This window comes from Chelmon rostratus, chromosome 16, assembly GCF_017976325.1.
Source record: "Chelmon rostratus isolate fCheRos1 chromosome 16, fCheRos1.pri, whole genome shotgun sequence".
NCBI lineage: Eukaryota > Metazoa > Chordata > Actinopteri > Chaetodontiformes > Chaetodontidae > Chelmon > Chelmon rostratus.
In genome coordinates, this window is record NC_055673.1 from 3,619,502 (window position 1) to 3,635,087 (window position 15,586).

The 15,586-nt window shown below is 40.5% G+C and overlaps 1 protein-coding gene across 1 annotated transcript; it reads right to left on the reverse strand.

Moving 5' to 3' along the window:
• Nucleotides 1–1,809: 1,809 nt before the first annotated feature.
• Nucleotides 1,810–13,963, reverse strand: LOC121619486 (cell division control protein 42 homolog). Its single transcript, XM_041955226.1, has 6 exons — nt 13,880–13,963; nt 10,166–10,270; nt 3,698–3,770; nt 3,396–3,505; nt 2,846–3,043; nt 1,810–1,944 (listed from the first exon to the last, which is right to left on the reverse strand). The coding sequence occupies exons 2-6, from the start codon at nt 10,268–10,270 to the stop codon at nt 1,855–1,857; spliced, it is 576 nt and encodes a 191-aa protein (XP_041811160.1). The 5' UTR covers nt 13,880–13,963; the 3' UTR covers nt 1,810–1,854.
• Nucleotides 13,964–15,586: the final 1,623 nt, after the last annotated feature.

Consider the following 15,586-nt stretch of genomic DNA (forward strand, 5'->3'; position numbering starts at 1 on the left):
ACTATAATCTTACGCAGGAAAAATGTTTTTGGAGATTTCAAAAACAGTCCTGACATCTTGGCTCAGTCAATGAAAAACATGTGAATTACCAGATTTAAGTTTTAAAAAAGGAGAATTTCACAAAGCTTTTGCTGTGTAAGACTTTTTAGGATTTGCCTGACTTTAAGCAATAAGGCCGCCATGTTCTTGAGGAAGAAAGAAACCTTTAAAGGCGTTTGCGGTGAACTGGTTTGGCAGCTGACAGTTTCAACACGCACACAAAATTGAATTAATGAGGTGAAATCTAGCATTGAAGCTGCAGTAAAATTAAGGCGCCTGTAGGTTTTTTGTTTGCTCAAAGGTGCAACATAAAGCTACTTTAAACATGACTACTTTTATCAGATGGTTCCTTAATAACACTACAGAAGTGTCTCCTATTAATGACATGTTAACTGTGATTCTTGGGTTTGACTGTGAATCAGCTCAGTTCAGATGGCAGCTGGTCGCCATCTCAGTGGAAGTTAGTCCCCCCAACACTCTACTGTAACATTTTTCTTTCTATGTTTTGAGAAAAAATTAATGAAGGCTTTTACTCATCATGATTATCGTCATCATTTTAATCAGAAAACCTGACAGCCTCAGCTTTGTTACTGTCCTGTGTCGTGCCATAAAGTGGCTCTTCTCTGTGACGGTCCAGGAGTTTGATACCGGCATGATACTGTCCCAAAACGAATGTAGCATTGGTTTATTGATTGTTAACGATCTATATGTAGCACCTTTAATACTTTATATTAGGTGGGATGCATTTAAGAGCTTTCAGTTGCAGCCAACTGAGCACATCAGGAGAGAGAAGGCAGCGAAACTGCAGAGAAACAACTTTTACAAAGACAAAACCATAATGACAAATAAATCGTATTATTTCGTCCACTTTTTGCTGATTATTCCATGTTTTTCATGTTGCCACATGGTTAAAGGGAATTGATAAGAAACTCTGTTTATGTTACAAATCAGTTGAAATGATCTGAATAAATTATATTTTTAGAAAGCATCATTTTCACACGGATGTCGAGTTCGCATCGTCGATCATCTCTGCTGTTGTGAGATTACGTGTATGCATGTTGGCATTTTTAACTCCTGCATGTGTGCATATGTGTGTATATTGTCAGTAAAGCTCTACTGAAACTCTAATTGGCCGGTTCTGCTCTCAGTAATCTGAATCTCTTCCGGATGAAGTCAGGTTAAAGTCACCACTGCAATACAACACTCTCAAAATGCACGAGTCAGCACGGCTGTTGAACCCCAACGGACCTCTGAGCTGCAGGGAGTGCTGCTCACCAGCTGGGTCATGTTTGTATGTCTGCCTCTTTTCATTAAAAACAGCATTATTTTAGCTTGAGGAATGTGTTGTTTTTGCTCTTCTCCAGGTTTTAATCAGATTGGTGGCTGGTAGCAAATATCATGATGTTCTTTATTGCTGCATCAAATGACAGTTCTTCTGTCTGAGCTGTAAATGAGCCTCCAGCCGCTGTTTGGATCTTTACGGGGTCTGAGGTTCAGACCTCTCAACTGCTCAACCTGCCTCCTCCTATAGCTAAAACCCCGTTTCCTGGTTAGTGAGGAGATTTGTTCACGTGTTAGTCATTTTATATTGAAATGTATCTATGACGAAAATAAAGCCTGTCGAGAGCCCGTCTGTTCCAACACCACACCCACGTTAAGTCACTGCGGCCGAAGGCACTGTTTAAATGTGTCTACCTCGTCCACCTTCACACCCTCTACCTCCCTCCCTCCCTCCCTCTCTCTCTTCCCGTCTGGGTTCATCCCCGCCCGCTACCCCCCCTCGTCCACCTCCACCTCCTCTTCCTCTCGCGTTGTCTATAGCAGGATGCAGCGCTTCTTGGGTTTGGTGTCTGGGGGCTCCAGAGCTGCCAGGATGGCCTCATCAAACACGTTCTTCAGTCCCCTCTGACAAAGAGACAGAAAGAGAGAAACACTCATGAGCTCATAGAATTTAAAGAAAAAACCTGAGTAGAAATGCCAGAAATAATACAACAAAATATCCCAAAAATGTGTCCTTGTGGCTGAGAGGGAAAAGTTGGCCAATCATAAAAGAGAACCTGCGATAAAGGCTTTTGTCTGCTACTGCAGACAAAACTTTAGTGTCATTCTGCCACTGCTCATCAAATGCCTCCATTGGAAGACCAAACATGATGGAGCAGAGGGGTCAGGAGTGTATGTATGTATGAAACTGCACCATCCCTGGTTTCAGGGGCTTCGGTTGCATTTTTGTGCTTTGATGTGATGCAAAAAAACGCTCAAAGAAATGTAACAGCAGCAATCTAACGGTCCAATTATCAACCTCATGCAAAGACGCAGCTTCATTATTAGGTCTGGACCACAGACTGTACCAAACATGGATGTAGTCTCTGTGACGTCACCCATAGGTTTCTGAAGAGGCATTAGACCGCCTCCAAGTTGGCGTCGTTTTTCAGTCCCAAAGGTTGCTGCTTCGTCTGTAACTAACTGTTCTGTAATTATTGATTAATCTGCCCTAAAGCTTTCCAATATCCATCGTTTGGTCTATGAAACATTAGACATCAGTGAAAAACGGTCACGTCTTCAAAATTTCTTTTTTTGTACAACAACATTTCAAAACTCAAATATATTTAATTTCCTACAACTACTTCCTACTTCCTCCCGATGCCTGACTTAGTATCTGCTCGTTTTCATGGAAGTAAAACTTAATGTCTTGATATATTATAGATGTTCAAGACATTTCTTTTACTTTTTTAATGAGCTGGCCTGTAAGTTGTTGCCGAGAGCTCCAGTTCCTCACTATAAAACATCACTTCCTCCCTCTGTTTACCTGCGTAAGAGCTGAACACTCCACATATTTGACGGCCTTGAGCTCCCGAGCCAGTTTCTCCCCGCTCTCACAGGCCAGGGCTCGCTGTTTGTTCTTGGCCAGTTTCTCCAGAGTGTTGCTGTCGTCTCTCAGATCCACCTGGGTCCCGACCAGCAGGAAGGGCGTCCGCGGGCAGTGGTGTGAAATCTCTGGCACCCACTGTGAAGAGGCCGGGCCAAAAGGAGAGTGAGGAATGTAATCTGGGGGGCCAGGCTCTGGGATCAAGCTCAAGATCAGTAAAACAAGCTTTTGCTGAATAAAATTAGTAGTGCTGCATTTCTCTATGACATCCAGCTGCGTGTTCGATGCATGTTTTCAGATTTTGTTTCAAGGACAACCTCTCTATTCGGGGACATTGAGTAGCTTTATGCAAAATCCGACATTTACATCAGAAAAATGTTTGATGTTAATACAACAATAACTGCAACCTCTTATATTTAAAGCTCATAGCCAAACAAACGCTCCAGCTGGAGATGACAAACAGCGACACTGACTAAATAACTGAAATCACCTTCTCTCTGACGTTCTCAAAAGAGGAGGGCGATACGACAGAGAAACAGACGAGGAAGACGTCGGTCTGAGGGTAGCTGAGGGGTCGCAGCCTGTCGTAGTCCTCCTGACCTGCAGGGGGAGACACACAAACACTCTAATCAACAGCTGACAACAAACACTATGTATAAAATGCAGGTAAAGCTAAAGCACAGCCACAGTGTTCTGAAAGTTTCTCTCTCATTTCAGGGATAAATTCATAGCTTTCTGGTCACAGTACTGCAACAAATCCTGCTCCTAGTTGCACGCGGCCTTTATTTTTACCTGCAGTGTCAAACAGTCCCAGCGTGTAAGGCTCCCCGCCAATCATCACTGTCACTGCATAGTTATCAAAAACCTAAGGAGGGGTGAGGAATGATGGGGGGGGCAGGGTTAAGGTTGGAGAGAGAGAGAGAGAGAGCACAAAGGAAGGAGAAAACAGGAAGATGTGAAAAAGACATATGATCTCGGGCATTCTTTAAAACAAAACAGGAAGTATACGTCTTGTGTTTACGAGGCTCGTGAGTGTCCAACAAAAGAGAAACACACATGTCTTGTACTGTGCTTGTAAGGACGCACATTCCCTCCCCCAAAACTAACTGTGCAACAAAACGGCCATTTGAAGAAGTGAAGACCAGACAGAAAAGTCTTCACTTCTTAGTACAAGAGCAAAAGGTTTCACATCACCGCAGCCCGTTCAGGGATTTTTGTTTAGTTTGCTCATATCCAAACCAACAGCGTAAACAGGGCAGAATCTTTGGCTGAGGGGGTGGGTATTTCTTTTCCCTCACCCTGAGCATTTCAAAGGTCAGAGGGCTTAAACAAGAAAGGACATGAAGTGCTTTAGAAGTGTTGTTATGTTCAATAGCACACAAACACTCTGACTCATGGCAGTAGCCAGCTTACGGCAATACTTTGATTACAACATTTAACAAAACAAAAGACTCAATGTTCCTAATTGCAAGTGTAGAGAACGGTGCGCAGGAGTGTTTTGTTTTGTTGTAACGATCCGTGGTCTTCTCCTACGCACCTGTCCATTTATAGGTGTGCAGAACTGCTCTAAGATTACATTTACAAAATGCCTCTAACATCCCACATCCATATTTGTACACCTTTCATTAGCCGTTTAATTAACAGTTTAGTGCTCGACACTCCTCTGCACCGTGCTTCCTTCTTTGTAAACACAACACTGTGTATTGCATCTGGTGACATGCACATACAGAGAGACTGAACAGAAACTGACAGCAACTCACAGACCTTGACCAAAACCTTCAGCAGACCTCGACTCTGTTGCAGCACTGAAACATTTCAAATTACAAATATTTCTGCTCAACATTAAACATTTGTGACAAATAAGCAAAAATGGGGGTTTAACTTGTTTAATGTGCACATGGTAGACAGAAGGAAATGAAACACACAGTCAGCACTGAGTTTATTAGAAATACAGAGTTTGTTATTTCGCCTTGGAACAACTGATACAGCTGTGTTGATCTCATCCACACTTGTCATTTTTTGGGGAGGATGACGCATCGTCTTAATCCAGCCAACAAAGCTCTGATTATATGCTCAATTATTCCGCCGACTGTGGGAAACCACAGCGAGCACAACATCAGGCCTTCTCTCAGAAGAAATCAGAGATGTGGGCAGCAAGTCAGAGGTCTGCAGCAAGGACACTTCTGCAGGACTGTGTAGGTGTGGTGTAATAACATTTTACTGAGAGCGCTTTCTCCCTGGCAACAACTGTCATGTTCAGATTATTATGTCCATATCATAACAATTTGTAGGTGGAAGTAGGCGACGTGACCTTTATCCAACAAGTTTCATCAAACCAGAAATGTGCAATAAGCTGCGTTATTATAACTCTGGGAGATAAAAGTGTAGGCTAATAAATATGTTTTAATAAATCAAAGGCATCTATAAGATTTATTCATTTGCTTGAATTGCCAGATTACAAACAGTGTGTGCATGTAAATATCCTTCATATCCTCGTTACTGAATGGTTGGAGGAAGGAAACAAGCTGAATGTTGCCAGTGAGCAGAGTTTTGTTTTGCTGCTGTTCGCTCGTGTCTCTCACTCCTCCCTCCTGCTTCATCACTCGTGTACCTTCAGGCTGCTGCCATGTGCAATAACTACAGCCCCAACATGCCTGCTAACCTCAGCTTTGTGAGCGTGGAAGTGATCTGGAGCGGGGAGTGTTTTATAGCCACTGTGTGCCTGCTTGAATACACAGCGCAGCTTTCACACGTAGACCCGCTGTGGTCTGCTGTAGCCTGCAGACACTGTTTGGTTTTAATGAAGCTCCGTATGCACAGACAGGTTCCAGATAAACTGGAGGATGTAGCCTGCAGGAGAGGAAGCTACAACTGAGTATTACAAACATGGACTCAAGCTGGGTTTACTCCTGTATCTGTTTAGTCTATATTTAAACAGGCAGGCTCACAGTAGGTGACTGGAAATGCTTGTTGCACAATATCTCCTGCGTTTAGGACTGAATCAAACAGCAATACTTTTCTGGTACTGACTGAAATGTATCCGTGGCACTGCATATTAAACATTCAGGTAGTGAGAGCAGGCACTGGGCGGGTGCTTGTTTTGCTGAGAAAACCTACGGAAAAATGTTAATTGATGGCCATTTTCCACAATGGAAAAAAAAACTACATAAAAAGAAACGTTTAAAAATAACTAATTACTGACTCTGGTTGTTTGCCTCCACCAATCAGTAAAGTTGACGTTCACACCCATGTTTGTTCAGACTCATGGAGGAGTTTAATTAAAGGTATTCAGTGTAGTTGTTGGTGGAAGTGGAAGCTCTCACTATATTGACATGTGTGATTCCAGTTAACAATGTCCAGTGAGAAACATGCTCTCTTCACTTTTTGTACTAATTGTACAGAGGACTGATGGAGAGCTTCATCACACGCAACGACAATCACCTGAAGATCAATATCAGCAGAACCAATCAGCTTGTGGTGAACCACAATGCTTCAAATATGGACGCTGCTGCAGAGAAGCTACAAACTGTAAAATGTGGAGGTTTCACACACACATCTTCAACCCGGCAGCTCAGGCTCAGGTCAAGGTGGACGCCCAAGATTAGTGTCACCAATTCAGTATCTGACCAAATGTGAAATATGGTCACCTTGTTGGTCACCTGCTCTGTGTTCATGTGTTATGGGGTTGAATAATAAGTGTTTCTGCACATGTCCCAGTGAAGCCGATGGATATAAAATGTCACCACTTCATTTTATCCTGTGAGACATTTTAAATTTTGTCACAATTAGCGTATGAATACTTGCGTTACGGCCGAGTTTGGCGAGGTCACAGTGTCCTTTGACCTTTAAGCACCAAAATCCAATCAATTCATCCTTCCATCCATTTGTTCCAAAGTTGAAGAAATTCCCTGATAGCATTTATTTTATAATTTAAACAGTTTCAGACATTGTTATTAACTCTAGCACTAAACTTAGTAAAAAACGCTGGAATTAAGGTCCAAAAATCCAATTTGGATACACCATGCCCTTAAACCTTAAGCAATCCTGATTAAACTCACTGGAGATATCCCGCGCCATCTCCTGAACACACACACAAAGTTTCCTTCAAATCAACGAAGGGGCAACAAATGGGCTGCTTTGCAAACCTTAAGTGCGCAATTATTGAAAAGGTGCAGGTGCTGCTGTGATGATAAAACAAGTGTGACTGGTTTAACTCCTTCTTTAAGAATGATAAAACTAGCTGAAGTGACTTTGCTCCCCTTTGTGAAGCCTGACAGCCGCTCATCATTGCTTACGGCTTTAATTTTGGCCCACTGAGCCGCTTCCTTCTGTTGGACCAAAAAGGGCTTGAACCTGGAAACGCTGCTTGCGGCTATATTTCCTTGTAGTTGTTGAGAAAAATGTCAGTTTGTTTTATCAAGTGCGATTTGTTTTGTTTCTCCTGAACCGAGAGGCTACCTCGGACATCATTCAGACAGACCGCCGAGGCAGTTCAGGGTGTAACACACACACACACACACACGCAGAAATGAACACACAGAGGACGACGCACTCGTCTGTTCGGGTTGAGACAGAAACACTGTGTGATATGTTGAGGCACTGAGGAGGGGCGAGCCATGGAGACACACACACACACAGCTTAAAATACTTCAATTAAATACAAACTACACACACACACACATGCTCATTGTTCACACACACACGGGCCAAAGCATATACAGGTTTGTGATGATAATGTGTTTGGACAGAGCTCAGACTACAGAAGCTGCTGGAAACAGTCTGATCACAACGCAGTGGTTACTGTGGAAAAGAGCTGCAGCTACATGGACAAGAGGCCAGTTACTACTGGTGTTATTTAGTATTCCACTGACTTTACTATTCTCTATAAATGATTTACACTTTGCTCGAATGATGTGCTTAACTTAACTTTCACCAGACCTCAGCCTGAAATGAGCTGCCAAACAAAGACACTCCAGATAAAAAGTTAAGGATGTGACAAGGAGAAATGTTTATGAGGGATTACTTCCTGGAACGAGACTTCCTGTCTCCTGATTTCTTATTGTGGTGAAGAGCTGACTGTCAGGAAAATGCTCGACACAAACACAATGATCATGATTATTATCACAAAAATAAGGTGAAACCTATAACTTCTATCACAACTTTTATCTCAGAAACAACTTTATTCTCAAAATATGACGACATTATGATGAACATCAACAGATATCTGTTTATTGTACTCGGCTGGACTCCCCTCAATATCTCTGGTTGTATCAGGATTTTTGCATAATTATGGTACAGAATGCGCAGAACTAAATCAATCAATTAGTCGACTAATTGATTAGATGATCGACAGGAAAATTATTGTCAAAAATAAGAACTATTTTGAGAATCGACAACTCATTTAAGTAATTTTTCATGCAAAAATCTCAAATACTGGAATTTCCTGTTTTATATCAGATTAAAATTACCATTCCCACCAAAATCGTGATTCATGCTGCAACCACATCTGTCAAAAATATTTTTTTTGCATATCATTCAGCCGTATAGGATGCACATTTTTCATTATTGTCTGCCATTTTACAGGCCAGACATTTTATCAATGATGAAAATAAAACCTAGTTTAAGCCCTATTCACAATCTTTATGGATACTGTGATTGAATGACATAATGCATGATATTTTTTTATCCAGCTGGCCACCTCTAGTAGCAGCTGCTTTACTAAATATCCAAATATCTGTGATGAAAAATAAATATATTGTGTGTGTGTTGGGACAGTGCTGACAATTTCAAACGGTTAAATGGTTAAAAATAGTGGTAGGGGCAGGGAGGTGTGAGCGACAGATAGCCAGACAGGAAGAGGAAGATAAAGTTGAGTCAGCACTGTTGGTTCTGCAATGCTCTGATCAAACTGTGCTGACGAGTGACAGACAGAGAGATGGGGTACCGATAGAAAACAGGAGAGAATTACTCATCAAATTGCAGTCAGCAGTCGGTGAAGCTGCCCATCAATTAGGCATTTAAGATATTTCCAGTAGGACAGTAGTGCCGGTTAACAGTCAGTCAGCTGTTTTCTGACTGTCACTAACCAAAAAGTCAGAGATTGCAGGATAAGCCGAGCTGAGTTGATGGTCTGGACTGCATTTTATATCAGACTGCAGAACCTGTGAGGCCACGTATCGCGCTACTTCAGCATGACACAACACTTTTGAGTAGTGAAAAATCAAACAGGAATGGCTCCAGAGAAAGTCAAATTTTCTAACTTGCAGGTACATGAAAATAAGCACCCACGCATATATATCCACACATACATGCACACACACGCATGCACGCACACACACGCACGCTACGACGCAGGCTGCAATCCTAAGAATCCAACCCAACAGCAAGTACCAGATACTTTGAGGTTTCATGCAAACAACAGCTTTTGTTCTTCAAACTGCTACCTGTTACGTGAATGTTTGTGTTTCTACACAACATGTCAACACTGGCAGGGTGCATGCTTGACTCCCTCTGGGCCCAGCCTTCTGAAAATGTAACACTAGGAAATAGCTCGACATTGTGGGAAATTAATTTTAGCTTTAATTAGGGAGTTAAGGAGGTGCAGGTAGGCAGATCTCTGGACACAGCCAGGCTTGTTTACAGTCTTTATGCTGAGCTAAGCTAACCATCTCCTTGTTGTAGCTTCACAGTTAGCGTACAGACATGAGTCGTAATATTCTCATTTAACTCTTGGCAACAACTCTTCTTTGACAGTTCAAGTTTATTACAAAGTGAGGTTTATTTTCCCAATCTGGAACATGGCTATAATGAAGTCCAACAGCGCAAAACAACTCAGCCAGGTAATTAAACAACTTGGAAGCAAGTGAACAGGACAACCAGATAATCTAAACCATTATATTTCAAAGTTAAACCAAAAGTGAGCACATCTGAAATGTCAGTAATAGTCCCTCATTGAAGAGGAAAACTACATGTGCACTGTGAACACAGAAGTGTTGTAATGTGATGCTTTTCTCCTTTGATTTACTGTAAAGGCCTTTTTTAGTTTTGGTGACAGATCACTGCTCATGCAAACTACACATCTAAGTTGACTATAACTGACTGTCACTTCCTGTGTGACAGGAAAGAGCTTAAGTGGCATTGAGTGTAAAGATCAGTATATGAACCCTCGCTGCTCTATGTTTTCATAATGTCACTTCCATGTCAGCTATGATCAGCTCGCTGCAGTAAATAAAGAGAGGTTGTGTCATCAAAGTTACTCACCGTGGGGACGTATTCAGAGGGAAACTTGTTGGTGGTGTAGGAGATGAGCAGGCAAGTCTTCCCTACTGCACCATCACCCACCACCACACACTTTATAGTCTGCATCTGAGGAGGAGGATGGAGGCAGGAAACGAAGGAGAAAATAGAGACAGAAAGGATGGAGAGGCAGAATGAAGGTGAGAGACAGAGAAAGCCTTTGGTTATAGACAAGATCACAACAAGTAATATAATCCACTCAAAAATACAGAGACAATTACATTTACCTCTGAAATGGTTGGCATACAACAATTCCCTTATTGTAAATCCTAGACCAATCTAATACACTCATAATAAACACCAATTAATTTGAATGGTACAGCTTCGCAAATGCAATGAGAGTCCTGATTTTTTAGTTCCACATCTGGACAAATTGAGTTTTTAAAGGTTATTTTTAGGTGGTTGGTGAAGCAAGCAGTCTGAAGTGCAACATACTGCGACCATGGCAGCAAACATCACTTCATTAAAGTTATTATAGTTAACTAAAACTAGATGAGAAAAAACATTTTAGTCAACTGAAACACAAATAAAATCCAAATGAAAAAAACTGAAACAATATTGTGTACTTACAAAACTAAACTAAAATAAAACCACACAGGAAACATCTTTAGTTTTAGTCCAACTAACTGAAACTAACCTGAAACAAAAATTAAAAACTAATGAAAAACCCAAACTATAATAACTTGCATCTAATATGCAAGAATTGATGTCCTGAGCACAAGAATGTGCCCTGCACACTGAATTAGTATTTAAGGTACAGTAGGTAGGCTGTGTGCGAGCAAATGTGATCAAATTGCTGCTTTTCTAGACACTGGATGCAGGTGGATGCTGGGAAATCCTGACGCATCAACATGCAGTGGGACACCTGTGATGATGTCGACATGCCAACAATGCCTGTCGCCTGACAGACTCCAGTAACCTCTAATGAGCATTTGTCCTTTTATTTTGACATTTTGTAAACAACTAACAGAATAATCAAAAGAATAACAGTCGGTTAATTAATAATGAAAGCAATAATTTGCTGCCACTGCAATTTAATCATTATTAGATTGCATAATAGTGCCAAACGGTTCCTTTTACACATAATTGTCCCTCTGACATCTTATCAAACTGTACGATATTTTTCTCCTTATAGCAGAGCTGAGAATTAATTGGAAACTACATGATAATCAAATAATCAGGCGTTTGTCTGCCGATTAACTTTCGGAGTACATTTATAACCGTAGCCTGTAAACAAAAAGAAAAATCCCTGCCTTCTTTTGTCTGCCATGTTTGAGCTGCATGTAAAACGTCCAGCAGCCTTCAGCCTGTGTGTCAGGTGGCAGGTTGACTGGGATGCCGTGAGCTGACCAAGTGTGAGACAGTTAACAGAAACAGAGGTAGCTGTGTTTACTACACACTGGCTTGAGATCCTGTGACCATCCAGACGCTGAGCAGCTCACATACCCAGGCTGGCGCTTCATTAAGGGGGACAATGGTAAAGGGCTACGTCCTGCCACTTCATCACTGGCTCTTTGTTTGGGCCTTTTGGCAGTGGCAGCACTCAGCTGAACTCTGATGAGTCAGGGACAAGTTAACTGGTCATCTACAGGGACCATGACACCAGTTACGTCTATATAATTGATTCCTCGGAGATATTTCACATCCACATGAGGACAATTCTGGAAAATTCAGCAATTACTGGCAAACATGTCATTTCAACACGCTATTGTGTCTTGCACAAAATGTTATCTGCATCAAGTTGATCGTGTTTTGCCATCTGCAGCTCGTGGAGATGCAGCATTTGATTACTTTCATTACTGGTTCAGCTCTTATTTGAATTACCAGACGTGTTTTGGGAGACAAAGAGAGCGAAAGCTAGGCGGCTCCAAAAATAGAAAATCATTATGTTGGCAATGTTTATATTGTGGTGGGTAGCAACAAATAAATGGATGTAATGGGAAATTCTGCTTTAACTCTTTGAAGTTTCAACTTTTCCAGAAGCAATCAGAGGCTTACTGCTGAAAAGAAGAGCTGATGAACTGATTTGTCAAAAGACAACAAATATAATCATTCTCAATCAGTCAATAAACAAGAAAAAATGCCTAATTTTTGCTTTATCTTTTCAGCTTCTCAAGTGTGAGGATTTGCTGCTTTTCTTTGTCCACTTATCATTTGTAGCTATGGGTTTTGGACTGTTGTCCAGACAAAACAAGATGTCACCTTGGGCTCTGGAGACTTTATAAGTACTTTCAGTACTTTTTTGTAAAAAGCCTAAATTTAATATAATATAGTATAATATAATTCTCTGTTTCCAGCTTCTCAGACCTGACATCTTGATACGATGCTGTTGGTTGGACAAAAGACAGATGTATTTGAATTTTGCTTTGGGAAATCACAATGACTGTTTTCACTATTTTATAGACAAAATGATAAATTGAGACAATAAATTGCAAATTAATCATAATAATGAAAACAATTGTTAGTTACTGCCCTGATGTACTGCATGGAACGATTTTTCCTGTAAGACAGGAACATGCCGAGTCTGTGAAAACAAATTTCCCTCAGGGGGCAAGACTAACTAAGACCCAAAGATATGGCAAACAATTAGATAAAACAGAGACAAACATTAAATTCATATGTTTGAGAAGCTGTAACACAGTATGTTAGCAATTAATCAATTATCAAAATAGTGTCAGATTCATTTTATGTGTATGAACTTACTGATTAATCGACTAATCGTCTCAGCTCTAACTAATCACCTCCAGCCCAAAATATTCAAAGCATTCATAATTAAAGAGGAAGTAAATCTTCACAATGTGAAATGAAAGCAAACGTTTGGCTCTTTGGGGTTATATACACTGATGAAACAAACATGCAATCAGTTATCAGGTTGTGACTAATCAATTTTCTGTGAGGTGCTGCATGTAAGACACTAAACATTATACTCCTTCAGTACTGCTGCCAGTTAACAACTCATTAAATGTCCATCGACGAACCACAGACGGCTTAAATTTGGTTTTAGAAAGTTTCTGAGCTGTAATATGATGATCAATATATAAAATATGTGATATCCATCTCATTTCGCAGAGTTAGTGTCACTTCCGGACAGAAAACTGTGGCAAGAACTTACAAAAAACCCAGTTATAGACTTTATCACAGGCCAGCTCGTTAGTTAGTTTGTTTGCACAGAGTTAAAGTTATCAAAGGATAATGTTAGTACTTGTTGACAGCACTTACGTGCAACTTAAGCTTAATGCTGAAAAGTTTACTCCTGCGAGGCTAACCTATGTTAGCTAAGTTGGGTCGGTAGCTAACGTGAAGTTACATCCGCCAGACCCCCACCCACAACAAAAAGGCCTGTTTAAAATACGTTTTAAATGAGTATAACGACAAAACACCACCTTTGAGGCTAGCTACATGTAACCTGCCTCGCAGAAACTCAGTCCAATAGTTGCTCTGGTTTACCAACAGTCACACCGGTAACTTTCAGCAGAGATTTAACAGCCAAGCTAGCAGAGTTAGCTAAAGGAAATTGTTTGTTTTGACAGCTGCCGGTTAGCAGGGTTAGCTGTCAGCAGGCTAACGGTCACAGCTTTTACAATGAAAAAAGTCACTCTTAAGTATATTGCTGTTTCTCTGCTGATATTTCGGTATCTATGGTTAGTAAATCGAAGTTAAAGAAATGACAGATACTACCTTCTCTGCTTTCAGCCGCTGGAGTGCCTGTAATGTTGTGCTACGTTCAGGCGCTTCCCGTTAACTCCCCTTTCCCCCGGTGCGGAAGTCAGAAAAATGTATTGTGCTGTGTTCATGGTCCTCTAGAATTACTGCAGTAACTAATGGTTTTTCGTGTCAATAATTTGATGCCTGTTAAAAAAATTAATCTGTCTGTGCTTAATGATACATACATACAAATCCCCACTGATTTTTTATTTACATTATTGTTTAAATAATTGTTGTGTAACTACATGCTTTTATCTCAAGTTCTTTCATATCTATGATGCGTTTTTGAATTCATTTGTAAGAAAAAAATCCAAACCTTCACTTTTGAGCAAAAATAATAAAACTGAGCACACCGGAGCACATTCCATTCATTGAAGAAGGAATTAGGATATGGAATAAACTAGCAAGTGAACCTTGAGTTTAAAGTATGAGTCACAGACGTGTGTTTCCAAAGTCAACATTGCACCTCAACAGTGACACATAAGACTGCAGCATGCAAGGATATTTTGGACAATCTCAAATCTGACTTTGTGGCAACAGTTTGTGGCCTTTTCCTTTTTCAACATGAGAAAAATGCCACTGCTCAAACCAGGTCCATAAAGAAATGATTTTGAAGGTTAACCTTGATTTGAGGTTTTTCAAACAGTTCCTGAAGGCAGCATCAGGGCTTGTTGGGTCAGCAACATCAGTGGGTCTATCTTACATTTAAAGGTGTCATGTACAGTTGAAGGTTTACTTAAGTTTAATTTAATATTTGTGGTTAATTGTATCGCTCAACTGCAATTGACATTCAAAATTGTCATTAATTAATTAAAGATTTATACATTATATTAATTATCAACTTAAAAAAAACTATTTACAGTATTTCCACAATCAGCCTGACTGCTTGTCTATTGAGGACCACTTCAGATTGAAAGATTATGATTAGGCTATGGTTTCTCAATGACCACCAGAGGGAGATGAAGTACAGACTGTTGGTGTTTTTAGGGTTACTACATTCCTTCCAGTACAAGGCCATTTTAGGTGCTTCAGCACGACCACGGGGTAGTGACATGGCATTCACTGGGGTGCTCTGTCCCCATTGTGTCTGTCCATCCTCATCTTCTTCAGGGGTCTCCTTAGATCTTAATGCAACCTGTCATATTTCAAATGTTTGGAAAATGTGGGCTCTTGACTACCCCCAGATAATAAATGGTATGAATTTCAATCAAAATGAGCTGCATTTCAAGCTAAACAAGTTATTAATGTGAGTCTGAAATGGGTGGCACTTCTGCTTAACCCCTTAACGCCTATTAACGCATGCATTCCTCTAACACGTTTGTGCATATTCAACACACACCTAGGAACCTTTTGCAAGCACTGGATTCTCGTCGGACCGGTCAAAGTGAAAGAACCCCTGTTCTAATTGTTGTTACAATGTAATGGTTGAAAGCCAATTTTGTGGCTGTTTTGATGAAATAAATGACTTTTGAATACACAAAAAAGACGTTTTTACTGCATTTAAGCACTGAAAAAAGTGGACATATACTGCTTGTTTGAACCTTATTCTAGTTGGTGAACCTACCTAAATTTATATCTATTGTATGTGCCTCAGAAAAATTAACAAACTCCTCTTAATTTAGGAACGATTTGAAAACAAACAATACATTTTTTAATTTTTTTAAAATTTTATAATTCTAA